Source organism: Barbus barbus (genome assembly GCF_936440315.1).
Source record: "Barbus barbus genome assembly, chromosome: 6".
Classification (NCBI taxonomy): Eukaryota; Metazoa; Chordata; class Actinopteri; order Cypriniformes; family Cyprinidae; genus Barbus; species Barbus barbus.
In genome coordinates this window covers 26,022,073-26,050,000 of record NC_136734.1, presented here as the reverse complement: position 1 = coordinate 26,050,000, position 27,928 = coordinate 26,022,073, and the positions used below count along the sequence as shown (strand labels likewise).

The 27,928-nt window shown below is 37.4% G+C and overlaps 2 protein-coding genes across 6 annotated transcripts in view; both read right to left on the bottom strand.

The window, feature by feature from the left end:
• Positions 1-4,720, bottom strand: part of LOC306871942 (misshapen-like kinase 1) — a 42,031-nt gene extending 37,311 nt beyond the window's left edge. For all 3 annotated transcript variants that reach the window (XM_079420215.1, XM_079420216.1, XM_079420217.1), the window contains exon 1: positions 3,478-4,720. In XM_079420215.1, coding sequence (XP_079276341.1) covers positions 3,478-3,534 — 57 coding nt within the window. In that variant the 5' untranslated portion in view covers positions 3,535-4,720. The remainder of the gene's footprint in view (positions 1-3,477) is intronic.
• A 978-nt stretch (positions 4,721-5,698) lies between these two features.
• Positions 5,699-27,895, bottom strand: LOC306871049 (phospholipase D2-like). Of its 3 annotated transcripts, XM_079418724.1 has the most exons (26): positions 27,523-27,895; positions 27,285-27,411; positions 23,711-23,839; positions 22,162-22,289; positions 21,947-22,089; positions 21,748-21,841; positions 21,578-21,643; positions 20,910-20,968; positions 20,655-20,789; positions 18,676-18,786; positions 18,419-18,562; positions 18,217-18,300; positions 17,280-17,358; positions 16,979-17,089; positions 16,645-16,839; positions 16,386-16,542; positions 15,397-15,515; positions 15,187-15,300; positions 14,960-15,064; positions 13,847-13,935; positions 13,625-13,738; positions 13,468-13,517; positions 13,102-13,236; positions 12,567-12,720; positions 8,139-8,256; positions 5,699-7,740 (listed from the first exon to the last, which is right to left on the bottom strand). In XM_079418724.1, exons 3-26 carry the CDS (start codon positions 23,814-23,816, stop codon positions 7,516-7,518), a joined length of 2,835 nt encoding a protein of 944 aa, XP_079274850.1. In that variant the 5' UTR covers positions 23,817-23,839; positions 27,285-27,411; positions 27,523-27,895; the 3' UTR covers positions 5,699-7,515. The 3 variants fall into 3 exon arrangements, 1 of the variants encoding a protein (XP_079274850.1); XR_013784306.1 differs by lacking the exon at positions 27,523-27,895 and adding an exon at positions 8,413-8,528 and having other exon boundaries at positions 15,187-15,515; positions 27,285-27,434; XR_013784307.1 differs by lacking the exons at positions 5,699-7,740; positions 27,523-27,895 and adding an exon at positions 8,413-8,532 and having other exon boundaries at positions 8,229-8,256; positions 15,187-15,515; positions 27,285-27,434.
• Positions 27,896-27,928: the final 33 nt, after the last annotated feature.

Genomic DNA, 27,928 nt, shown 5'->3' with positions numbered 1-27,928 from the left:
TAAGAGGCCGAATGCAAATGAGAACAAACACAAACAGGATTGAAAAACAAGACAGTTCATAAAACAAAATATGTCATATCCAACATATATACAAATACATACACATTAACACATATTATACACGTAGTTTACAAAGATCAAAGAAAATTAGTCTATACTCCAGAGAGCACTGTCTCAGGGAGAAAGAGATGACAAGCAGTGAAATGAATAAGATGATAAACAGATAATAAGGCTTTCCCTGGAGAATAGAGGAGGACAAATTGAGAAAGGAACGACAGTGGGAAGGAAGGTTGGTGAAAAGGTTGCTTCTGGCTTTTCAAAGATTGTGAAAAGACAGAATTTAAAACGAAAAATACAAGATAAATGAGTCAGTGTATGTCTGTAAAAGTGATGAGTGACAGGACAGAACATGCACTGAAGCATGTCTATGGAAAATATATGCCAAATATATGCCAGTGTTCACTGAAAAACCCATCTGAAACATACAGAAATGTCAAATCAAATTAGTCTACAAAACTCATTTGAATAGTGACTGGAATGTTCGGCAAGCTGAGCTCATATAAATCTTATTCGTTTATATGACATGATCATTCTCTTCAATGTGTTTTAAGGATTACTCCTATCTGCTAAATAAAATACCCTCATAGACCAACTTAAGTTTGGAAAACGAAAACAGTTGAGGAAATATTCTGAACAGCGAGCAGCTATCTGACCAGGGATAAAGCCATTAGGCACTAAAGTAATGGCCATCAGATCCAGTATATACAGTTATCAATATTTAAGCATTACTAGATCAAGTTACATCATTAACCTGCAACCTCATGATTGTAGACACCAATAAACATTAAGAAAGATTTGCTCCTTGCCAGTGTACAGCAAACATCTGGCTTTATGCACAAGTGTACTTCAGCCGCTTTATTCGACAGCTGGATTTATATTCATCAGCCAATGACAGAGTTCTGTTACATTTGTCAGATTTTTCTATCCATGCATATTCATTACTTTGTGTTTACCCAATAGCTTAGATCATTACTAGTTACTATTTTGGTTTCTGTTATGATGTCATTAGCATTTATGTCTCATTTACATAAGCAACCCAACCATCAAATGGCTGCTGTTATGATTATGTAATAGACGCATTTAAATATGATTTTACAAAATTCAGGCACTAGCAAATAACTTCACCTACTTCTATGCCACGTTTAATGCTCTGGGAAGTCTAATGTTATTTAAAAGTGATCCTTACAAGAATGGAAACTGAGATGACCACAGGTGAACTGGAGAGCAGGCTGTTCTCAAGTTCAAAAACAATACAACGAAACTACAAACCACCTCGGTCGTGTGCAATTCTGGCTAGAGAGCCACATGTAAGACTGGCAGACCTCTTGTGATAGTCTAAATGTGCGTCTATAACAGTGTGTGAGAGACATGGTATGTGGGTGTTATATAGGACAGCTATCAAACAATGAGCTCAAGTGAATCATCGTGCTCTTTCTCTCTCTCTAGGGCCAATATCAGATGCATCACACCCTGGAGAGCCATGCCCAGGAACTCACTGTACCAACACACAAGACAGAAGGAAAGTTACGGCCAAAGCTCAAATGTTTATGGCTTATTCACAACCCCACTAACACACTTAACTGCTTAAGTGTCAAAAGAGGGATGGATTGGGTCCTATACGGTTTACTTCCAGTCCACAAGGCTCAAACCAGTTGTTTAGGAAGGATCATTCCTAAGCCACAGTTAAACTACCAGGGTTATTATTGTTTACTAAAACTATTAAAAATGCGTTTGTGCACTGAAATAAACCTGGAACGTAAAATATGAATATTAGATGAAAAATTGGAAATGTTGCCTTGGCAGCTAATTAAATGACTGGAGAAGTCTGGCATACATCATCAGAGAGAAATCTGTCATTTGAAAGGAAGACAATTTCGATTGAGGCTAGATGACAGGTAAGTGCCATAAGTTTAGGTAAACTGCTAACTGAAAAGAAATTAAACTAAACCTGAGATAAAACTAAAACAGAAATTAAAATAATTTAAACCTGAATAGCAATGTGTAAAAATGAATCAAAATAACAAAACCACTTAAAATTAATAAATTAAAATGAAAACTGAAAATAGAACATTAAATATAATTCTCACAAATATCAATTTAACACCAAACATTTAATGTTTTGAATGACAGTGAACATTTCCTTATCTATATGCAGGAATTCACCTAATTAGTGAGCGTAATTAGCACAAAGACACGGGATTAGCCACCTGCTAACGTGCCACTAAACTAGATGACTAGATTAGCCTTCTGCTCTCACATGAACTACACAGGGACTATTCTGGTATACAACATATGCTATCTATTCTGAGGTGTGTATATATACATATTTTTGTGTGTGTGGGGGGGGGGGGGGGGGGGGGGTCAGTAAATTCATTAAAGAAATAAATTAATACTTTTTATTATGAGATGAATTAAATTGATCCAATGTGACGGTACAGATTTATAATATTTTTATTTAAGATAAATGAACTTTCTGTTCATCATATAATCCTGCAAAAAAGTGTATCATGGTCTCCACAACCACACAATTTTATTTTTGTAATATTTTTAATTTTCAATATATTACTGTTTGCACTTTTTTTCAATCAAATAAATCCATCCTTAGTAAGATTTTTAAAAAATAAAAACATTTTAAAAATCTCTCTGTCCCCAAACCTTTGAACGGTGGTGTATGATGCAAGAGATTAATTGTTGCTAAAACATACTAGGCAGGTTTCCTGCTAAAACAGACTTTGGTAAAGGATTATCATCTTTTTGCCATGAAGTCTGGATTAATGTCAAAATGATAATCTGCCCACTTCAGCATACTAACTGGGCAACTCATTTTCTCCCTTCCCAAAACTGACTCAGTTTTTGCTGTAAAAATATCTGTAATATCCATTAACCAAGACTTTCCAGTATCTGGTCTGCAGGGAATGTTGAGTTTGTGTCCAATAAATAAAATTAGGAGCCAAAAAAAAAAGTCCACTGAATCATTGTATCACATTTGTATTGTATGTAAACACAAAAAGAGTGATGGCCTAAATACAAAGCTACACCAATGTTTTGCAGGGTATTCCCCGTATAACAAGAGAGCTATTATAAGATAACAAAGCAAGCCTATTCACTGTCAACACTTATTTGCAAGGCAGGCCCTCCCAAACCACAACTGTGCGTGTGAGAGACAGAGAAAGCTAGACTTACATACATACAGAAATACATAAACACTTCAGCAGGCCCAAGATTTAACAGCTCACAGAACAGAATCAATCACGAGCTAGTAAACCTTTAAGATTATTACTTAAAAGCTCGCTGATGAGTTTACACTATCCCTCATAACCCAAGATGATAATAATGGCACCGATCAGGCTGTTATGATTTGTTCGGGTGTGAAGGCCTCTGGCAGGTGCAGGCAGGTGAACAGTAGCACTAACTCACCCGCAGGGCGGCCAGGTCGATGTCATCCAGACTCCGCGTAGGTGGGTTTTCTGACATTTTCACAAGATTTCTGAAGGAAAATTCAAAATAGGTACTCCAAAAGTGCAGCTACGACTGCGCTATTATTTTATCACAATGTTTATTTCAACGGACAGTTCAGAAAAACTTGTGAGGTTCCTGGAGAAACATTTGGCTCGTCCCCGCCGCGACCAGTTTAACCGACAACAGCTGCAGGATTTCTGAACATAAAATGTTTGTTTCTTCTTTACCGGAGAACAAAAGGTTCTTTAAGGCCAAGTGATCCGGTTCTTCAGGCGAACGTTAGCCGGAGACGACCGAGAAATGCCTAGCGAGCATTTATCGATGATAAAGGCTGTGGTTGAGCCTATAATCCTGAAGATAGCATGGCAACATTGACATGAGCTCGAGTCAGATGTGCCACACTGCGCTCAGTCTCCACACTCATTTTGGCAGCACTGCGTAAGTTAAGCCAAGCCTACCTCTGTCACAAACAGTAGATTAATATATACACGAGTCGTACAAGACACAAAATAGGTAAATCAAGAGGCAGAACTTCGCGATAAGCCTATCTCCTAAACAGCGGCGCTCGTGATATCCGCGTCAATCTACCTCTGCCGTCATGTTACGGCGCAACCCACGCACACGCCTTAAACGGGATTTCGATGTCGCTGCTCGGCTCAGTTAATGTCCACAGTTTTTAAAAGTCTCTGCAGTGTGTACAGGGTTGAAATGCGCAGTCCTGGTGTCAAAAACAAGAAGTGTTTACGTCGAATAATATTCCGCCCGCCTGGCAAACTTTCATTCCCTCCTGCCGTCAGTCAGCGGCACCTCCCGGTTGTGCGCAAAACCTCCGCCGATTTGTTGGAAAGAAAGAGAGGAGGAAGAATGGCAAACCATAAACAGTCTCTTGTTTTCAGCCCGGACCCTTTATGGCAGCGACTGGTCACGATGCATACATAATGTTTATTATTATTCAGATATTCCTTAACGAGTCGCCTCGGGAAACAACTTTGTCCTTTTGCTTATAATGCTGTATGTATTGATGTGTCAGATTGAACTTCTCTCTCCTGTCTTGGTATGATCCTATTCCTACTTGTGCTTTCTGTGATCGGGCTGTGACGTCCCTCCTCTGCAAGAATACACAACACTGTTTTCCAGCCACTTTCTGTTTTTTTTTTTTTTCCTCCCTCCCCTGCACTCCTCACTCCCGTCTTCCTGGAGTGGAAGTGCTACGGTGCTGCAACAGGGACAAACTACCTTAATAAGCTAGTTACAATGGAGACAGGTGGTATACCGCGGTAAAACCTCCCTAATTATTGCAACATCACACGTTTTTTCCCCCTATAATTTTGGATACTTTCAGTTGACTTCTACTGTCTTCATAGTAAGCTCACCTTTTATAAGTTCTTCCCGTTCACCTTACTAAGCCTACTCCTCTTTAGCACTAATTTATTAAGATATAATTTAGTATGTTTATTAAAAATGAACATTCTTTCATCATTTTCTCACCTCATGCATTTATTACTTTCTTTCCACTGTAGAAATAAGTAACAAAATAAGATATTTTGGTTGTGTGTGTGTGTTTTCTTCCACATAATAGAAGTCAATGGTCAGCGAAATGTGCCTCAAAGTGCCTTGTTTTGCGTCCTGCAGGGGAAAAACGCCAGGTTTGGAAGGACATGAGGGTGAGTAGCTTATATGATGATTGAATTTGGTTAAAACATTCCCTCTCTTAACTATCCCTTTAAGTGGTTTTCATTATACTGATTTGTGTTTTTCTTTGAATATATTTGGCTTCTATAATAGTCTCCCTTAAATTTTGTTTCAGTTCATTTATTTATAATTTTCTGTTTCTGTTGTTCGCTCTGTACAGTGACCTTGAGTTTAAGAAAGGCGCTGTATGAATAATTTAACATTGTTGGCTAGTCCTAGGCAGAACTTCACACACACGTTTTGTACAGCTATCTTTATATTGACTTGCCATATACTTGTTTTTGTACTAACCAAACAATATTTGTCTATCCACTAACCTAAACCTACCTCTCATAGAAAACTTTTTTGCACTTTTACATTTTTAGATAAACATCATGTAGTATGTTTTTTTTTCCCCATTGTAAACTTCAGGTTTTACTATTCTTGTAGACATTAGGTCCCCACAATGGAGGATAAACCTGTACACAAACAAAAGACAAAGCATCTTATGTGAATTCATACATTTATTCAAGTGTAGGAAAATTAATAGATTGCTCACTGGTTTACAAACAAGTGTGATATGTCATTTATCCAAAAATAATGTTGTACATTTAGAAAAAAGAAAACAAAATCACCTTAGTCAGGGTAGCACCATATTTAATTTCTGACAGGAATGAAAACAAGGCTGTGAGGGGAAGAAGTACAGTGTGTTCAATTGATTGTACTGTTGTTTAACAAGCAATTTGTTCAGCTAACAAAAAATAAAAATCGGTAGACAAACTCCATAAAACTGCTTTGAAAGGGAGTTAGTTTTGAAAGAGTGCATGTCGTTGTAAAGACTGTTCACAGCATCATTTTCATCTGAAGAAAATTCAATTTGGCATCTACCATAGGTAAGATTGTGAAAGTTGTGAAAACACATAGTGTTAGCCAAGATTGATTTAAGTATTAGTGAGTTCTGTATGCTTTCTAAATAAAAGCAATTGTATGTACATAAAGTATAAAAATGTGCAAAAGCAGATATGTTAATATGCCTTAACAGGTAAAGAAATTTAAAAAGCTTTAAAAAGATCAGAATTTTCACTTCATAAAGGTGATTGCTTGATGTGATTGGAATGTTACAGTATATTGATGGTCGTGTCTCCAGTGGTCAAATCCTAAAACATTCTCTTCAAGTGCAGGTGAAGTCACCTATAACATTCTACAACGTTACACAGGCAGATTAGTGATCGTTTACAAAGTGGGGCACTGACAAAATTAGCATTGCTTATTTGGCCTCCGGTGTACTCTCTACTTGTCAACACCCCCTCCAAAAAACCAAAAGTGGAATCTTCTGGGCCGCTGACATTATTACATAACAATAATTTCTCCTAGTTGTCATGGAGATTGGGGGGGGGGGGGGGGGGGGGGGGGTGATAAATGTTGAGCTGAGACTCCCCCTGAATATCTCACCATGTTTGAAGCCCCACCTGATCCCTGCTCCGTAACACTCCTCCTCTACCTGTTTCAAAAAAACATTAAATAATATCTCTGACCAAGTATGCCAGCATACCCCCCGCCCTGATGCACGAACACACACACACACACACACACACACACACACACACAGTTATCCATGTTTTTACGGTTTATCTTTTTTTCTCCTCCTGTTTCTTCTCAATCTCTTCCTGCCTCTTTCTTTCGTTCTCTCTATCTCTCTCTCAGCAGCCAAGACCAAGTCAGCTCTTTATACCGTCACCATAACAACCACAAATGTTCTGACAGATTTGCTGCCACTGCATTGAGAGGTGTAGTGCACACAAGAAAGAAATAAAGAGAGAGGGAAAAGAAGGTAAAGCAGCACCATCCACCCACACACATTCACAACAATAAATGTACGTTCTGTTCCTTGGTCGTCAAAAATTCTCTTTCGCCTTATTCGCTCTTCTTTCATCATCTGATATGCAGCACTTTAAATCCTCTGCCATTTTAATTGCTCAAGATCATGACATTCGTGGTCGTAATGGGCATTTGGGGAGAAGATTGATGTCGTTTCATTGTACCTTCATATAATTAACAACTACACTATGTGATTCTCCTGGTATAAATGCGTTTATCTTCTTGTACAAGATCATTTTCTAAACTAGAAACTAGTTCTCTAAACTAATTTGGGTTAGTGTTCAGAGCTAATCATTAATTTCCTATCATTACTTTAGTCCAAACCAAAATGGACAAAAAGTGTGGTGGTTAACCACCATTGCTTCCGGCTTAGTTAGCAGATGTGTGATATTTTAAGCTCTGAAATCTTCCGTTTCACTGGCGCACTTAACTGGATACTCTTCCCTGCTATGTCCACACCTCCATAGGAACCATTCCTTCTTTGCTTTTAAGAGGTGGGAGAAGGTACTCCTCGCACAGGAAGTGCAGCGGGAAATGGACCAGGATGCCCTGGATGTCCTGTAGTTCTTCTTTGGCTTTCTCAGGGTCGGTAAGACTGAGATTTTGAGCATTCACGTGTTCCTGCAGCTCACGCAAGTTGCGGATGGAGTCCAGTGGAAGACATCGGAAAACCTGCACAGTGAAGAAAAGACACTGCGGTACAAGCACTGGCCTAATATTACAATCCAAAGTTTTAAAGTGAAAACATTTAGGATATTCATAACTAGTACATGCACCCACTGGGATCTCTGGGATTAGAGTTGTGAATGTAAATATATGGGTAATGATAGCACAGACGTGTATGGGAGTGGTGCTATTGTCTGAAGGCTTTACTGCAGGACTACTGCACAACCTGCAAATTACAGTAATTGCAGGTTTTGCCATATTTTAGTCCCGCATTGTGTGGTTTTGTATCAGTTCAAATCCTGTACACTGAATATAAATGAAAACCTTTAGTTAAAGACATCAAGTACATAAAATGGTACAGTGGGAGTGTGGAGAAAATCCAGAACACATGCTCTGTCCCTCACCTTCTCATAGATGATGGCATTTGTTTGGGCGATTTTGTTCCAAACATTGTTGAAGAAATGATCACAGACTGGATCATCAATGTTCAGATTCGGGTCAGATTTTGCTCCGAGAAGTACGCTGAGGAAAAGAGGTAAAGAATACATTTATAATTTATACAGGTAGTTTAGTAAAGTGTTTAGAGAAGTATTTTTTGCCATTTGACTCTTTATTGTCCAAGACAATATTAAAGGTTTACTCCTCCCCAAAATGAAAATGTAGTCATTAATCACTTACCCCCATGTCGTTCCAAACCCGTAAAAGCTTCGTTCGTCTTCGGAACACAATTTAAGATATTTTGGATGAAAACCGGGAGGTTTGTAACTGTTCCATTGACTGCCAAGTAATTACCACTGTCTAGGCACAGAAAAGTACGAAAAGCATTGTCAGGATAGTTCATCTGCCATCAGTGGTTCAATCTGAATGATGCGACGAGAATACTTTTTGTATGCAAAGAAAATAAAAATAACTTTTTTTCAACAATTTGTCTCCTCTCTCTCCGCGTCATTTTAGAGATTATCCATTGGCCGCAAACTGCGTACGCGCTTCTGTATCAGCCGCAACACAAGGATGCGCTATTCTACTTGTATTTACGCTTTGATTTGAACTAAAATAGCGCATCCTTGTGTTGCGGCTGATACAGAAGCGCGTACGCAGTTTTCTTTGCATACAAAAAGTATTCTCGTCGCATCATAAAATTTAGACTGAACCACTGATGGCAGATGAACTATCTATCCTGACGATGCTTTTGATACTTTTCTGTACCTTGACAGTTACTTGGCAGTCAATAGGACAGTCTCAAGCCTCCCGGTTTTCATCTAAAATATCTTAAATTGTCTTCCGAAGACGAACAAAGCCTTTACGGGTTTGGAAGGACATGGAGGTAAGTGATTAATGACAATTTTTATTTTGGGGTGGAGTAACCCTTTAAAGGGATAGTTCATCCAAAAATGAAAATTCTGTCATTAATTACTCACTCTCATGTCTTTCCAAACCAGCAGGACCTTTTTGTTTTCTTCGAAACACAAATTAAAATATTTTTGATGAAATCCAAGCTTTCTGACCCTGCATAGACAGCAATGCACCAAGTTCAAGGCCCCAAAAAAATAGTAAGGACATTGTTAAAATAGTCCATGTGACATCAGTGGTCCAACCTTATTAAGGCCTTTCGCACTGCTTTAGTTCCAGAACTAAAAGTACAGTACTAAAGTACTGGGACGATTTTGCGTGAACTATTTCCCAGTACCATTTAAAGGGTTGCATTCGCACCGACAGTGGGTACTAAGAAGTGACGTAAGCTGGTTGACAGCGACGTCCGGCGTTCAACAACGTTAACAACAGGAGGATGGAGGGTGCTGTGATCGGAGCTTTTGTTGTGTTTCGCAGGTTTTACAATAATGGACATGGAATTTCGACGTATAAGTCAAGCGATTGAAAGAACGGAAAGGAGGACTAAGAATCTCCAACGACAATTTGTAGTGTTACATTTCATTGAGGCTGATAGAAGCACAAAACGCCATAGACGAAGTGTTCAGGTAAATGCTGTTTATGCTCACAGTGTGATATAATGTTTACACAGTATTTACACAGTGTTTTAAATCACGGTGGGTGAGGGCGTTTTCGTACGCGTTTAGCCAATCAGCGTACACTTACGTCACGGATAGTTTCTAGAACTGTTTTAGACCCTACTCGGAAGTAGGAGCTAATTTAGTTCCTCCAAACGGAGTTCCTGGAACTAAAACCATTCCTAGTTCACACGGTGCGAACACGCCAAAAAGTGGGTAGTTCCACAATTAGTTTGGGTACTATGAAAAGGTTCCTGCGATGCCAAAGGCCATAATATTATAAAACTACAAGAATACTTTTTGTGTGCTAAGAAAACAAAAATAAAGACTTTGTTCATGGACTAATTTAAAGATGTCCTTGCTACCTTTCTGGGCTTTGAACATTTTGGTTGCATTGCTGTCTACGCAGGGTCAGAAAGCTCTTGGATTTCATCCCCCCAAAAATTTAATGTGTGTTCCTAAGATGAACAAAGGCCTTACAGATTTGGAACATGAGGGTGAGTAATTAATTACAGAACTTAAATTTTAGCTTGAACTATCTCTTAAAATGAATTTTCAGACCAGCAGTTCATTTGATGGTTAAACTGTTACAATGTTGCATTTTCTGAGTGGTTTGGTTCAGTTTCACTATGCAACATTTAAATGGACCAAAGCATGTTGATAAATATCGCATGTGAGCAATGCCCCCCTCCCTCCTTGGTCAGACTGTTTGTGAGCCATTTAGTTCTGGGATTTAGTTTATTACAACGTTTGTGGATTTCAGGATGAAAGGACAACAGCTCTTCCAAAACAGCATTACTGCACAATCTCTGTCACGATTATCTTATCATTTCAAACTTTAACCATATCATATTGAGAGCTAATTTAATAACACTTCATACATCATGAGGAAGACAACAAAAACAACAACAAAAAAAACTAATTAAACAGATACAGTGCCTCCTTGGGGTGCCCTTTCTGTAGAAAGTCTCATAAAGCAAAAAGAAATGTGAGCTGTGAAAACTATTACACGAGGAGATTAGTGTGGAATAATTCAATCAAATCACAGGACCCAGAGATGGACATATGGACATGAGCACAATCACTTGAGGTCACATCCCAAGGCCAGCAGTGAAAGGTGCTGCAGACACATGCATCATTAGAAGCATCTCACTGTTTCCCTTGGCAACCAAGAGATGTTCTGGTAGCTGGCAGTATGGAACGCAGTGTGCCAACACAAATTGCTCTGCTCACACACCTCTCTCTTTCACTCACACACTCCTACACAGACAAGGGAGAAGTTGGACAAAATGGGAAGCTGAGGTTCTTCACTGCACAAACACAAATCTATCATAGCTACAGAACCACTCTCATGTTATACAGCTATCTTAAAGGCATTTTGTGGAAAGAAATGCAAAAAGAGCTAAAGTGATTGGCTCTTGACTATTAATGATATGGTACTTTTCTTTGGCACTCTTGTCCAATGGACATAAAGTAGCAGATCTTAAATTAAATGCTTTAAGTTCTCACAAAAGCTTTACTTCATACTGATTCACATAAATTGTGAGTAATTAAATAAGAGTGAGTGATAAAATAAATTGTGAGTTAGTGATTCGTCTTGAACGATAGCTCATAAGAGTCATTTCTTGTGAATTGAACTATACTACCATTCAAAAGTTTGGGGTCAGTTGGAGTTTTTTAAAATGCCTTTCAATTAGCAAGAACACATTAAAGTTAGGCAGCGGCTATTTGCACTGTGTAAATAGCGATAGATGCTATTTACACTAAGTGCAAATAGCAATGGATTCAATTTATACCAAGTGAAAAAGCAGTATTTTTTAACGATATGTTATATACACTGTTCAAATAGCTATAGATTCGATTAACACTGTTAAAATAGCAAGATTTTCTACTATTTATACTACTTATTGCACATAGTGGCAATTATCTGCACCTCAGTATTGTAGTACATTATAAAACAGTATGCAATAATAACGTATTGAGTGTAAATTATAGTTATAATTCAAATTATTAAATGGATGCCACCTTATTGGGACAATAAACCACACCTACACCTACCCTAACCCTACCCAATACTTTTATTTTCAACCTTTTGATTATTTCCTTCATTTTTATTGAAAATAAATGCCTTTCTGATGCAATATGAATTTTTAGTGTTGACTAACCCAATCACACATTGGTGGGGGGAGTTGGTGTAAATAGCCTTTGCCAACAAGGCGGGATATTTGCACTTAGTGTAAATCAACACACCATTAAAGTTATCAAAACAAACAGTAAAAATACTGATAATGTTACAAAAGTGTTCCATTTTAAATAAATATTGTTCTTTTGACTATGTATTTGATATATTTATCAAAGTAACCTGTAAAAGAAACGTTACAGTTTCCACAAAAGTATTGAGCAGAACAGGTGGTTGCACCATGTATATTTGTTCTTGCATGCAGTTTGTGAGGACAGCTCAACAGGACATTATTTTTGGTACACAGCCTTGTTATCTCATCACATTGGATTCAGACTGAAAACTCATGCCGTGGTGCTGTAGAGTCAGTGCTGGAAGGATCCAGCTTTCTGAGCCTCCATGCAAAGCATGTCTAAAGACATTTTCATTCACTATTCAAATGTCCTTGCCTTTTCCAGGTTTATTTTAAAATTCCCTCGTATGTCCAGGTTTTCCATGATCATAAAAATCCTGTGATTTTCCTAAATGTGTTTATTTAACACTGTTTGTTTTAGGTGGTGGTTGTAACTCCTAACTCCTTCACAGAAAGCTTGACAACTCTGAATACATCTCTGTAGCTGCCTTGGACACAAGTATGGTATACACACCTGAAGCACTCCTTTCGTAAGGCGAGTGCTAGTGGTCCAGCCTGGTACTCCTCTCCGTTCATTACTGAGGGAACTCTTTCTTCATCCTCCACCAGCACTGCCAGCTCACTGTCACGACTGCCCAGCATGCTTCTGTCATTGATGTTGGCTGACCCTGAAGAACATTATGAAGAATTGTGGATTTGAACAATATTCACCAGCAGGTGGACTTTGGAGCTCATCTTCATCATGCAAATAGTAAATATATTGGGTCAGTTATTCCCAAATCATAACCCAGGGTAACAATACCCCAGTTGTATTTACTTTGCACTTATTATTGCTACTATTATAAAAGCTGAAAACAGTTGTGCTGCTTAATACTTTTGTGGAAACCATGATTTTTTGTTTTTGCAATAGAAATCTTTTGTAACATTATAAACACCGTTACTGTCACTTTGGATCGATTTAATGCATCCTTGCTCAATTAAAATATAAATTAATTTTTTTACAAATCATTCGATTGGTAATGTACATAAAAATTACAAAAACATCTCACCTATGATGTAGCAACGGTCGTCAGCGATGAGGGCTTTGCTATGGACGTAGATGAGCTCTGTTACAGGGGACTGGCCGAGCTCAGAGTGTGTGCGCAGACCACACAGAGAAATATACTGTGTCCATTCGTCCTGCACTGATGGGGAGATGAGACACTCATTAAAACAATAAATGACACACCATCTGTGTGATTGGTTAATGGGTAGAATGTTATAATGCATGGCTGAAAAAACGACAACAGATAAACTAAATCATTTAGAGACACTTTTATAAGACGTGAGAAGTGAAAGCGGCAGATGGAGAACGAGACGAGAGGAAAAAACAGACAGCTTACAGACAGCTAAATATGTTTCTGTCAGGTACTTACTTTGCTCCTTTAATCTTGAGAGAATTGAGTGTTCTCCTCGATTAATCGTTCTACACACAGAGAAAGTTCTGTTAGCAAAACATGAACAAGAGTTTTGGGTTGTGAGAGTGTGTGTATTAACGTAGATGTTTGGCTGTGCTAGTGTGTGTGTGTGTACCTGTAGGTAAAGTGCAGTATAGCCTGAATGGCATTTCCTCCTCCCTGGCTGATGTCACCCTCAAAGCCAGGCAGTAGAGGAATTACGACAAACACCCTGTACTTCTTCCCCTCACTATAACAATTCAAATAAAGCTTACACTTTATGCTAGAAAACACAAAGACACTGCAAAAATACATTTTATTTCGCTAAACTTGTATAATTTTTAAAGAGGTAACAAACCTGTGAGCCCGTAGGATCCGTTTGACAATAGCATCTCCAATGGTATTGAGTACATTCTTCTGATCTGAGCAGCTGATGAAGAACTGGTTCTGAAAAAGAGGAGGCAAAGAGAGGGGTTTAATTTGTCTCACTTGTCTGTGATCTATAGAACAGGCCACTGCAAGATCTAGTTCATGGTCTTGTGCATTATTCACACTATTACTAGTAGATTTACTGCACTGAATTGTCTGTAGCCAAAGACCAAGAGCTGTATTTTATATGAATAAAATTCATATTATTTTAATTAATTATTCTATAAAATTACTATTCATTTCCTAGGGAAGAAAATGAAAAGACTTTTTTTTAGTTGAACTATCACTTTAAAAATATCATATATAACCTTATTAGGATTACTTAACCCTAACCCTAACCCTAATTTAGCATATTTGTAGACTTAATAGATGTCTGTTATGAATAGGCTAGTATAGAATCAGACAAATGACAAAGAATATAATGTAATCCTTAAGAAAATATATAAGAATATATAATAATAACTGCACTTGGGAACATTCTTATTAAATAAATAAATTCTAATGTCCATCACTTAATATTAAATCAATAATAAATAAGTTAATTGAACTGTTTATATCATTTTAATTACCAATAACAATGTAGTACGGTTAACCCTGTTTAACATTTTAATATGCTTAAATATATTCGTCAGAATTTCATCTGGACAATATCAGTGTTTGTTGATGAATGTAAAGTTTTTTAAATTCTCAAATCCAAAGGTTTCATCATTCAGTGTTACCATTTTTTATTATAATTTCTGCAGGGACAAACATTTCCTCTGGCTGTAGTATAAGCTTATCTGTTCCTTTCTTCTTAGTTTAGCTGACTAGCATTAAGACCCTGTTTCTGAGCAGGAGGCAAGAGCAGAGGCTATTGTGTGTTGCCAGCTGAATGCAGTAGAATCACATGATCCTAGTGGGAGAGAGCACTGCAAACAACTCCACAACACCGAGACTTTGTGTGTGAACAGAGCACAGCGTCTATTCAGCTGTGTGTGTGTGTGCGTAAAGTCTTATGAGTCAGAGCCAAATGCTTTTGGTAAGGTCATAGAGTGAGTGTTACCTCTAGATAAATGTAATGTTCGCTGTTCTCGATAACATGTATATAGGCGTTGAGGATAGAATGTTCACATGTGCCAGCAGACCAGCGATCCACAGAACGAAGAACCTGGGAGAAAAAGAGAGGGAAGAATAAAAGAAAAAAAATATGTAAACAAATAGATGACAACAGAAAAGAAATTAAATGAGTGTAAATGAAGAAAAGAAAGTAAATAGCATGAACACATGTACCTGTACAGAGGCTTTTGTGGCACCAGGGATGGTGAATGGCAGCTTATCTGCAGTGCCGTGGGATTTCGGCAGTAGGTATGGGTAGAAGTCATCCTTGTACTTGTTCTTAAAGATCTTAAAAGACAAATAAAAATACAAGAAAAAAGGATTCTGAAGTGTCTGATTGTAATAACAATAACAAACATTAAAAATAGCCATTTGATTTCTGACCTTAGTGAAGTTCCAGCGCTGGATGAAGTGCCGTGAAAGATCTCTGGCTGACTTCCCATGATGCACAGCACCCAGGTCTCGCCAAGGGATGCGTGGCACCTGAGTTCTGTCAACATTGTCTGAGAAGAAGAAAAAAAAAAGCTACACTACTAGCTGAACTCACATTTACTCCCTCATCCTTGTTCTTTTTTGTTCAAAATGCACTTCTGTTGAGCAGGCCCCAAGCAGAAACATCTAATATATTGATAATGATTATGATAATAATAATAATTTCTACTTCAAACAAAGCCTGTTCCTTTGAACTTTCTACTTTTCTATTAACCAATGAATCCTTAAAAAAGAAAAAAGAAATCCTGTATCAGTTTCCACAAAAATATCAAGCAGCACAACTGTTTTCAACATTGATTATAATAAATATTTCTTGAACAGCAAATCAGCCTATTAGAATGATTTCTGAAGGATCACGTGACACTGAAGACTGGAGTAATGGGTGTTGAAAATTCTGCTCTCATTACAGGAATAAATTACATTTTTGTTAAAAATGAAGACCATTATTTTAAATTGTTATAATAGTTAAAAATTTTACTGTTTTGATTCATATTTATCAAATTAATGCACCAAAATCTAAAAAAAACCCATATGAACAGTAGTGTAAACACTGCAATATATGATGATTCAAGTATTATGCAATTAATAATAATACATAAATAATCTAGTAATCTAGCGTACCAAGAGATATTGTTACCTTAAAAAAAAAAGGAAAGTAAGAAATTTATTGCATTAATCACAACAAGACAGCTAGCAAGCCATGGCCAATGTGAGTTTCTTTATGTACCTTTATGAACTTGCAGGGAACATTTTCCACATTTAATATATAGAAATAAATAACCAAATTAGGATGTAGTTCAAAAATACAGTTTCATAAAAAGATTTTCAAGTGGCGATTAAACATTTTAAGTAATAATGTAAATCTGCATTGGATTGTGTACCTTGAAAGGGCTGGTCCAGCTGTGTCCAATCTCTCTTGATAAAGTTGCTGTAATCTTTTCCCAGCCACAAGAGGGCATTACAGCTCAGATCCACTTCATCCTCACACTCTGACACAGGTTCTGTAAGAGGAACTGCAGAGCCATCCACAGCATCAGACTGAGACAGGAAGAGAGAGAGGGAAGGTATGAGAGAGAAATTAAAGCAAGAGATAGACACATCAATTAAATATGCCTTCATATCTACTGGATATAACTGTACCTCTAGGGCTGCCTCTGAATTATTGGTTGATTTTGGGGGTTCCAAATCTCTCAGCCTATAGTCGCTGTCATCCCACCTCCCAAACGCAAGATCCAACCCACCCACAAAGGCCACTGATTGGTCGATGGAAACCATTTTCTCATGATGGGCCCAGAGAACCACAACTGAGGCAACATGATCAGGGTGACGCATCACCTAGGGCATAAGAAGTACAGACTGAGTCACTCATAACATGGCCCAGAATAGACAGTTATCATGATGTTGACGAATGATAAACGTGGGAAGGATGATAGGACAAACAGCAGTAAGTACAGAAGTGTGTAGTACATCACACCTTAATATTGGGGTGCAAGTTCATCAGTGTTCTCTTGCTGTAGCCACTGCTGATACCCAGAGCCAGTTCCAACTCCTTATACAACAACACACACACCTTCACGCCCTGTTCCTAAACACCACACACACGCACACGCACACGCACACACACAGGATCATGTTAAAGTTCATGGCCATTAATATAATTATAACTATGAATAATTGTCTGACATATGGAGTGCTTTTTAAGATATTAGATATTTATAGAGAATTAATTTAATGTATAAAAGATTAATGTGATGTAAAAGGGTCTTCTCCCATACTGCTTTGCGTTTGAGAATCTTGTCCAAGCGCCAGTACGTTCCTGTAGCTGGACGTTTAAGGAAAACCTCTGGACTGAGCCTGCAGAGAGAAAAACTCAAATATTAATCATAACACTTTCACTCACACAAATATTTTCAACACATTAAATATATGACACCATACTAAGCAATGGCAACAAATATTGTACAACTAAACAACTAAATCGCTAATATTCCCAGCATCTGCCTGTGTCTACTTAGCTTGTACAAAAGTTCAAGGAACAATAAGATTTTTTTATGTTTTTCATTACTTTTTCATGCATTACATTGATCAAAAATACAGGAAAAAAACAATATTAATATTGTGAAATGTTATTACAATTTAACCATTTCTATTTAACTCCAGTCTCGTGATCCTTCAAGAAATCATTCTAATATTCTTATTTGGTGCTCAAGAAACTTTTCCTATTATTATCAATGTTAAAACATTTGTGCTGTTTAATATTTTTGTGGAAATCCTGATACATCTTTTTTTTTTTTTATTCTTTGATGAACAGAAATTTCAAAAGAACAGCATTTATTTGAAATACAAATCTTCTGTAACATTATAAATGTTTTTATTGTCACTTTTGATCAATTTAATGTGTCCTTGCTGAATAAAAGAAATAAAAAACTTACTGACCCCAAATTTTGAATGGAAGTGTACAGTATGTTGCACCAAAAGTTGCATCCAACTACTGAGTTGCATCCAACTAATGAGACATTACTGGTGAAAGTTGCATCCAACTAATGAGACATTACTATCCCATGAGACCACAGGAGGGGAAACTGAGACACAACTAACACTGTGGTAACATGGTGGAAGCAGTATATCTGGCTTGTCCATGATCACAAATGGAGCTGCTGACCCATTCAGGCCATGTACAGTACAGGTGTGTGTGGAAGACAGTACACTTACCACCAATCAGTGATGAAGATCTCCTCCTTGGCCTGTTCCAGGGCATCAGCCACGTCTGAGAAATAGCCGTTCCCATTAACATACCTGTCAATCAACCAATTGAGTCATTTACTCAACACCCACTCCATTACACAAACTACTCAATCAATCCATTTTCCTTGATCGAAAGTTCATCCAAGGACAATCACATAAATGCACACACCACTTTGTGAGGGTGTCCGGTCTGGGTGGGGCGAAGCCTTCAAAGCGATGCGTCTGGAGGAAATCACAGAGCTCAAAGAGACTCCGAATCTCATGACTCCACCACTGGGCCTGCTTGTAGCTACTGCACTTAATCACCAGCTTCCTACAAAACACACAAATACCAGCTGTGGCTGCACACGTCTCTGTAAAACGGTCTGTCAGATCAGTGCAAGTAGTAGGAAGATTTCCTTATATTGGTCCTCAGACATTTTTTACCTGCTGAAGTTCTCGATGCAGACGCCATGCTTGGTATCAGTGTAAATACGTCCAACCAACACCTTCAGCTCAGGGTCAAACAGCAGCACAAACGACACAACGCCAGGATCTCTGCTCATGCACAGCAGAAAACAATAACAACAGAAAATCAATTATAAAAATGAGTCACTAGAATGTTACATTAAATATTAATATACTTTAAATGAGTATGATACCAAACAATAAAAGCTTGAGGCTATTTAGAGCAGAATCCAACAACATTTTATACACCAAAATAAAAACAAACAGGTTCATATTGATAATATACTACCATTCAAAAGTCTTTAAAAAAATATATTCTTTTGTTCAGCAAAATAAGTGACAATAAAGACATTTATATTATAAATAATACTTGCTTTTATTTTTTAATAAACACTTTTTATTCATTTAAAAAAAAAATGTACCATGGTTTCCACAAAAATAATAAGCAGCGCAAATATTTTTAACATCGATAATATAAAAGAATGTTTCTTGAGCACCAAATCAGCATATTAGAATGTTTTCTGAAATGTCACGTGACACTGAAGACTAGAGTAATGTTAGCTGCAATGAAGCTTTACCAACACTGGAATAAATTACATTTAAAAAGTACATAGTACAATATTATTGTTTTTACTGTATTTTTGATCAAATAATTGTAGCCTTGGTGAGCATAGGTGACTTCTGTCAAAAACATTTTTTTTTTAAAAATCTTACAGACCTCAAGCTTTTGGTGTAAAATTGTGTAATAGAATTAAAGGAAAAGAAAGACGGTTATATATGGTTATAAGAAGGTTATAGAAGGAAGAAGGAAGCATGTAGATAAACAACATATGATGAGAAGGTCCACACCCAGATAAGGCCTCTAATACAGCCACTGAGACAACACCTCTGATTGTTCTTCATGAAGAAACATTTATATATAAACAAGCAGGACAGGCATGTCCATCAATAAACACTGGGAAGTCTCTCGGGTTGTCAGTGTCAGGCCAATTCTTGTATACTTTATGATCTGCTGCCTTTGGCTTCTTTTTGTCAAACATATGCCAATACCTCACTTAAGCCTACATATTTATCCTCAGGGATTTTTACTAGCAGACAATGAAGGGCTGGGCAAAGTTTCACCAATGTTTTCAAGGAAACCGTTCTGTTTTCTAGAACTGGTCGGCCTGTTTGGCTCAAACACGATGCATGGTTACAGCACCTGATTTTAAATGGCTTAAGCTGTAAAAGGAAGAAGAAAAATTATGACATGTCGTTTCCTGAAATATTTTAAAATTCTGTTAAAACACTGACATAGGCATTTAGCGGTGTGCAACTGAGGGGTTGAATGTGACACTCCTGAACTGTGCAAACTTATTTTAAATTGCAATAGACATACACTTCCAACTGGACTTGATGCTAGTCCCCTAAACACCTAGCGTCTGTTCTAATTGATGACACAACACAGATGACCTCTTTACTGACATAGTAAGGGGGAACTAGTTTGACTGGCTTCTAGTCCAAGCATTATCTCTAACTACAGCTGTAACCTTCGAATGACCTTGTGTGATTCTGATGCTGGAAGTAAGCTGCAGGCTAAGAGGGATCAATATATGTTTTGAGTGACAACCCTTTCCACCCTACATTGTACAATACTGCATAATACTGCATAAATGGAGGATGCTAGATGCAGCGTCTTTCATTTTTATGTTCTAAGGGTAAAATTTGCGGTTTGTTGCATGACAATGGATGGTTCCGAAAAATATAACTCAAGCTGACGGACGATGAATTAAAAATAGCTGCTAAATATTAAAAAAACAGAAAGAAACCAAAAAAACAAGCAGCTGATGTGTGTTCTCGTACATTCACAGCTCTGAAAGGCATGTTGTAACATGACACAACAGAAAAGAACAGAGAGCTGTGTGAAGTAACAGATAGCAGTACACAAGTGGGTGTGTTTGTATTGTGGTGAAACCCACCTGGACATGTACAGAAGGAATGAATCCTTCACTACAAGCCAACGGCGAGACCAGCGGAAGCAGACCTGATGGTGACCAATGCAGTTGAGCCCCTGGATGCGGTGACCCCCGGACCGTTTCAAAATATAACCTTCACTGTGGAAAAAAACCAAACAATGATTGAAAAAAAGAGAAGAGTTGCAGAAATACATTCAGGCAACGATGGAATAGTACTAAAATTGCAAGAGAAGAAACACACACACAAACTGTACTCACAGGCCTTTGGGTCCAAGGTCTCTGATGAAGGACAGTGGACTGATTGCCAGGAAGTCCAACTGAGAGCATAATGCACACTTTAATAAGCAAGCATAAAGCCACAATCCTCTGCAACTTTGTACAGTATTTGTCCATTTGTCCAACTTGAATAAACTTTGAGGACAAATCCGCCTCCAGAAATTAGCAAAATCTGACAATAAAATCTTTTTGGAGACATCCAGGCACATCCTTAATCATTACAGATTGACTCATAATACAATATGTGATACAGTAACAATTATTTTTATGTTGTCCAATAGCCGATATGCAGAAATGTATTTAATACAGCTTTTTAATACAATAACTTAAAAAATTTGATTTCAACACTAAAAACTTGCATTATCATTAATATCATTCTTATCTTTATTATTATTATTCATTAGACCCAGCATTGAAGGACTGATAGTCATTAGTAAACAAAGTATAATATAACAATAAAACAAATTTTTATTATTATTCAGTAGAACCAATATAGAAGGACGGATAATATATACAATATCAATATACATGTAGACATGTATACAAAAAGTATATGAATATCAGTTAAAAACAGTAATTATGTGTATATACTTATCAATTATGTGCATAGTAATTATATGTATATACGTATGTGCATGTAAACTTCTCACCATCCCATGATAGCTCTTGTAGAAAGTGTTTTCTAGCAAGTTGTTTAAATATTCCTCCAGATATTTCTGAGTAAAACACACACATAAAAACACACATAGACACAATACATACAATACAGTAGGTGTGCAACTTTTAGAGGGAGGAGGGCTTTGCATTATTACATATGTACCGGTTTGCTAGACGTTCTCCTGATTCTATTGGCTCCATGTAAAGTTGGCATTTCCTCTGTCAAACTTGCCAGCTGTTGTCTCTGAATGGCAAATCTAATTCAAATCACAAGAAAAATGGAAGGAAAACACCAGGTCAAAACTCCAGCCCAAACAAATTAAGCGTTGTGAATTTGCATGGGCCTGTGTGTGCGTGCTCACCTCCCCAGTGGCAAGAACTGCAGCATCATTTTGTGTTTATACAGGTCTCTGTGGAGCTCCTGGAAGTGCTTGTACTTTCTTTTTACCGTCCATGTGAACTCGCCATGTGTCAGTCGAACCGTGTATAGATTGCACACATGTACCTACAAACAGGATTTTTACACTGTTAGGTATAACACAGCAACACATTATTAAGTAAAAACCCACAAACGCACCTTAGAGCTGGTGGTGTATCGCTCTGTGTTTTCCACTTTACAGGTGATGGGTGTGCCATGAATGAGAGGAGAGATGCAACCTTCTTTCAGGTCTGCCAGGTGATGTACCACAAAAAAGTCCCGTTCCTCTGATAGATATAATGAAAGACAAGCATAAGGCTGAGAGACCACTAGTATAATGATGTTATGCACTTTTTTGTCTAATTTAATACAAAATATTGCAGCAAAGCAGTTTAAGTGAAAATTTGAATTAAAAAAAAAAAATCAGGAATTTCTGATTTATTGAGAGCAGCATTCAAGCTGGATGAACTCCACAGGTGTTGGTAAAAACACAATGCTATAGTCAAGACCATCTCATTAATCTGAGTCGAGACAGAGACCTGTTCACAACTGGGATAAATCTGTGCTGAAACCATTGTTCTTCCCCATTTACACCAAATCTTAACACAGCTTCTCTTATCAATGGTGAGAATGTGTTATGTTCTCAGCTACCCGATTACTGATATGTTGTTTATTCTACAGGTAGCAGAAAGATGGCTATAGAGATTTGGGCTCCTAACACAAAGTGCACACATTTCATGAAACCAGCCATACCAGCTGTATCAGCAAAATACATCTATCCGTATCGGTTTAACTTTTTATTTTCTTCCAATAGGAGGACAGTAGATCCAACATCTTCTTTGCATCCATATTCTTTTTTATTATTATTTCTTTTGTGTATTTCTGTTTATTATTCAGACTTGAAGACCATATTTCATGGTCTTGGTTTTGTTATGGACTTAGGAGTATGTGAACTCAGTCTTGACACGGATTCAAATGAGCTGGTCTTGATCCAAGAGCATCTTGTGGTTCAGTGGAGGAACATCTGACCATCTGATGTTTTAGACTTGCTTATGTGATTAATGAACTAGAAACAGTGCAGAATCTAAATTAGGCCTATTTCTTATTTATTTTACACAATAATGATCCTTATTTTCAGGTTTCAATTATATTTTGAATAACAGATGTTTCTATATTTGGCTCCTCTATTGCTGTTTTGAAAAGCAGCCATTGTGACAGGCCTCAATGTCAACAATGTTATATCACCAGGGGTCAAAGATCACAATAGTCACTCAGTTACAGTGTTATGCTTAAGAAAACAATCCTTCTAGAAGCATGTGAATGAGACAAAATAGCTGTGAAACCAGTCATTGCTCTCTCTGCATTCTACATTTTTTGCAATCTTTTCACAGGGAAGTATAAGGACCCACTGTCACACTTTCGATACCTGTTCTTACAAGCATGACTGACATGTGGATGTGGCATAAATAAACCTTTGTCCTTAGAGATAAATAAATGATTGTAAAGAAGTCTGGAGGGTAAGTGTGAATTGTGCAGAAAATAACTCAACATTTTTTGTTAATTATGCCAGTTCTTTTTTGCAATTTAAGACCTTGCCGTACTGCTCATATTTCCATTGTCAGGGTCTTGAATGTGTATATCAGAAAACATGTTCGGGAGTTGTTTAAAATTTGTAATAATGAATAATAGGGTATGTAATTTTTCTCACCACTGTTGTTTTCAATAGATTTCAGTTGATCTTTAGTAAGGTTGCACAGCACAGTGTCGACACATTTCTGCCACCTTTTTGCTGCATCTGTCTCAGAACTAGCCATAAGGCTACTGGACCACGACACGCCTGTGCAAACACACCAACAAACAAAAACACCCAGGCACACAAAGAGGGAAACAAATTAGCTTTGCTTTTTGACATAGTTTACAAAATGTGAAATGTAGCATGATATTAGATAAAACTAGAGGCAAACAAACTATTCTCTAGATGTGGAAACAGCACAGGCTGTTCACAACTGGGATAAAGCAGGGATCTGTGCTGAGACCATTGTTCTTCTCCATTTACACCAAATTTGAACACAGCTTCTCTTATCAATGGTGAGAACGTGTTACATGTTCTCAGCTACCTGTCCTGAGGCATGCAGTTTAACTTGATTTGTGCACCTTACTATAAACAGCACTGGTATGAAAACACTTGATAAGAACCGATGTAAAGGCATTTGCAAAAGAAAGATGGCTATAGAGATTTGGGCTTCTAACACAAAGTGCACACATTTCATGAAACCATTCATATCAGCTGTATCAGCAAAATAAATCTAACCATATTTTATCCGTTTAACTTTTTGTTATTTTCTTCTAATTGGAAGACAGTAGATCCAATATCTTCTTTGCATCCATATTCTTTCTTTGTATTTCTGTTTATTATTCTCATTTGATTTGGTTCTGTTTGTTTGTTCCTTTAAACTTAAGCCGCATAGCATAATACAGTGTGTATGAAAAGATGTATGATTAAAAAACACCATTCATTATTGTTATTACTGCACATGTAATTTATATTCTCAGGTGCAGGATTTGTCTGCACTGTTGTTATTATCACATAATCTGTATTCATTTAAGCACGAGTAAAAATAACTAGGACAAAAAAGCTAAATCGCTTGTGGCTGTTGGAGTCATTCCAGATTGTCTTGGGGCTGAATTGTGTTGTATTTCTAAAGCAACTTTCCCCACAAAACAAAGGAGCCCATCTTTCTAGCAATAAAAAACTGCTCTTTCCAGCTGTGGTACAGATGGATACAGAAGTTACCTCTTTATTCTTTTGCTCAAAGTATGTAAATGATTCTCTTGAGTTGACAGAAAACAAATAAAAAGTGGAAAGTGAAATAATAATGGATTGGTTTCACCTGATTTGACATTTGTATAGTAAAAGTCAAGTTCTAACTTTCTAAATTCATGTAGTACAGTAGTTCCCAACCATGTTTCAGCAGGCCCCACAAAACCACACATTTTGGATGTCTCCCTAATTAAACAAACTTGCCTAATAAGTGAGAAACATATTGGGGAACCTGCAGGTACAGGGCTGTGAAATGGCGCTTTAGTAATGAATTAATTACCAAAGCAGAGTAAGATATCTTAGGTAATATGATATTAGGCTCTGCAACGACATTTGATACGATTGTGACATCAGCACTGACACATATGCACTTCTTAATAATGTCAGGGAATCATAGATGTTTCGTTTAATTCAACTAAATTAAATGGAACATCTATAGCTAAGGCAACATATAAATATGCAGAATTTACAATAGTATTACTTTTCAACTATTATTACATTTTATCTAAAGTAAAGTATTAAAGTCATTATTTTTAAAGATTTTTCAGAAATAAATTTATAAATATACTACTATTCAAAAGGTTTAAGTATAAAAATAATTATATTCAATTAGGATGCATTACATTGATCAAAAATGATGGTAAGGACACTTTCATTGTTACAAAAGATTTCTATTTCAAAAAACTAAAAAAATCTGTTCATTGAACGTTCTATTCATCAAAGAATCCTGAAAAAAAACTGTATCACAGTTTCCACTAAAACATGTTTTGCATTGATAATAATAAGAACGGTTTCTTGAGCACCAAATCAGCATGATTTCTGAAGAAGCATGTGACACTGAAGACTGGAGTAATGGCTTCTGAATATTCAGCTTTGCCGTCAGATGAATAAATTACATTTTAACACATATTATAATAGAAAACAGCGATGTTAAATTATAATATTTCACAATATTGCTGTTTTTCCTGTATTTTTGATCAATTAAACAAAGCTGTGCTGAGCATAAGAGACTGACCCCAAACTTTTGAATGGGACTGTGTTATAAATTTTAAACATTTGATATTAAGGAAGCGAACAGTAGGGTAGAGATTAGAGGGCCCAGTATTAGAGGGCGTTGCACTGGCTGACTGTGCCCACTGTTGCCAGGCAACCAGGCTGCAGGTGAAACACTAGACACAGTGGGAGAGAGACAGAAGTACAAGTAAACTAGAAAAGAGCTGGAGAGAGAAAGAGAGGGAGATATTCAACACATCATAAACTTATAACAAGATAGCAGATCAAACAAATCATAAAACCTTGTATGAGTAAAATGATGTGACAGAGCATTTCACTCTTGAGATAATGCAGCTGTTTGCATTTGATGATTTTAACATTAGCAACTGTTTTGCCTAGATATGAAAACCACAGCTGAAATCACTTAAAAGGGACTGCGCCCATGACTCAATAATATTTGATTATCCTGAAAACAACAGCTGCAACCACAATTACATTTGTACATGACAGATGTGTCAAATAAGTGATGCTTGGAATGGAAATGTTTAGAATTGTGTATTTTTAAAAGGTATGTATTAAATTCTATTTCATTATTATGTATCACTATAAAAGTAAAAATCAAACTCAAATGCTTGTCCTGGTTCACACATTGTTGAAATTATACTGTGATTGTTGACCTAGAATGTGATTTTGATTGGCATCTGTCTACGCTCATCTCTCCTCTTTTCCTGTCATGTGAGCACACACCTTTCTCATACACTTTCTCTTTTCAAAACTCTCCTAACCTACTTCTACCTGGTAACCCGGATGAGTCTGTCCACACTGTTAATCCATCAACAGTCAAGAGGATGTGGGAATGAACCAAGTAGGGCTCTCTGCAGTCCACAAGATCCAGGGGACGTGGTTGGATCCAGATCCAACTCCTCCCAGCTTACATTTACCCAAACCTACCCATCTCCACGCCCTGATCCCTAAACCTACCCATCTCCACCCCTAAACCTACCAATATGATGTCACACTTGGATGTGGGCGGGCTTGGATGTCCACCGCAGGATGCAGCGAGCCCTACTCGGCCGTGTCTCAATACAGTGAGCTGCCTAACTAGTGGACATCACGCGTTTACACACTTTGTAGTGCCCCAAATGCTATCTAGATAGATAACTCATTCATTTTTGAGACCGAGTCGGTGTTTATGCATCAGTGGTCTTTATATCAAGACCATTAACATTCCAGTCTCGTGTTTTCACGGGACACGTTTTTTACTTGCGATTTAACACGAGACTTGGATGGAAAATGTAGGTGCTTTAATACACAGTACAGATGTTTATAACAATAAGAGGTGTCAGTCAGTGTGTAAAGACAAGCGTAAGACATTTTACAATGCACTTGTTTGCGTGAAGCCTCATTTTCCGATACACCATGATCGTAATACCTCTTTCTAATCAAGATTTTATAATATATTACTCACCACCAAGGAAACTGTCGTGATTAAGCGCTCGTCTGGCACCTTGTAGGTTTGTAGATTGTTATTTCCCAGTTAGACTCAAACTTCTGGATAACTTATCCTCCATCACAACTCCCAAGGCGTAGGTTTGCTGTAACATCCAACGTAGGCAACTTCAGAGGCCAAATTTACCGTAAAGCCCCAAGAATGGTCCGCAAAGGGAATAAATACGTAAGAGCATATGCATCTAAATTTTACTTGCCTTTTCTGCCGCTTGTAAACATGTGGTCCGTCTAGGGAAATATTTCATAAACACTGACACTCTCTATAATTCTTGAGCGATTTGTTGAAGCAAATATACCTGCATTTGTCTCCGGCGTAAACGTTCACATCTCTACCGTAATTAGCGTAGAATCGACGCGAGATGCTGCAGCACTGATATGCAGCGTCTTATCACAGAATCCTCAGAGGCGATAAAGGAGCATCTGGACTGTTGAAACAGTTTATGAAAACCCAAACAACACACTGATAAAAGCCACATCAGAGGATGCACTCAGAGAGCGTGGACCAGGAAGCAAACACGCGACAGAGACCTCAGGGTATGGCAGGAAATTAACACTTTCAACCGCGATTGTACAGGAAATGTAGGTAGTCATTGTAGAATTGAA

Bases quoted from the DNA above. Each gene is read 5' to 3' on its own strand.
- LOC306871049 (XM_079418724.1), bottom strand. From the start codon at position 23,816: ATGGCTAGTTCTGAGACAGATGCAGCAAAAAGGTGGCAGAAATGTGTC. The intron at 22,290-23,710 runs GTGAGAAAAATT...TATATCTATCAG, and splicing joins ATCTATTGAAAACAACAGTG to AGGAACGGGACTTTTTTGTG. The intron at 13,518-13,624 runs GTACACACACAC...CTCTGTGTGTAG, and splicing joins ATACTGCACTTTACCTACAG to AACGATTAATCGAGGAGAAC.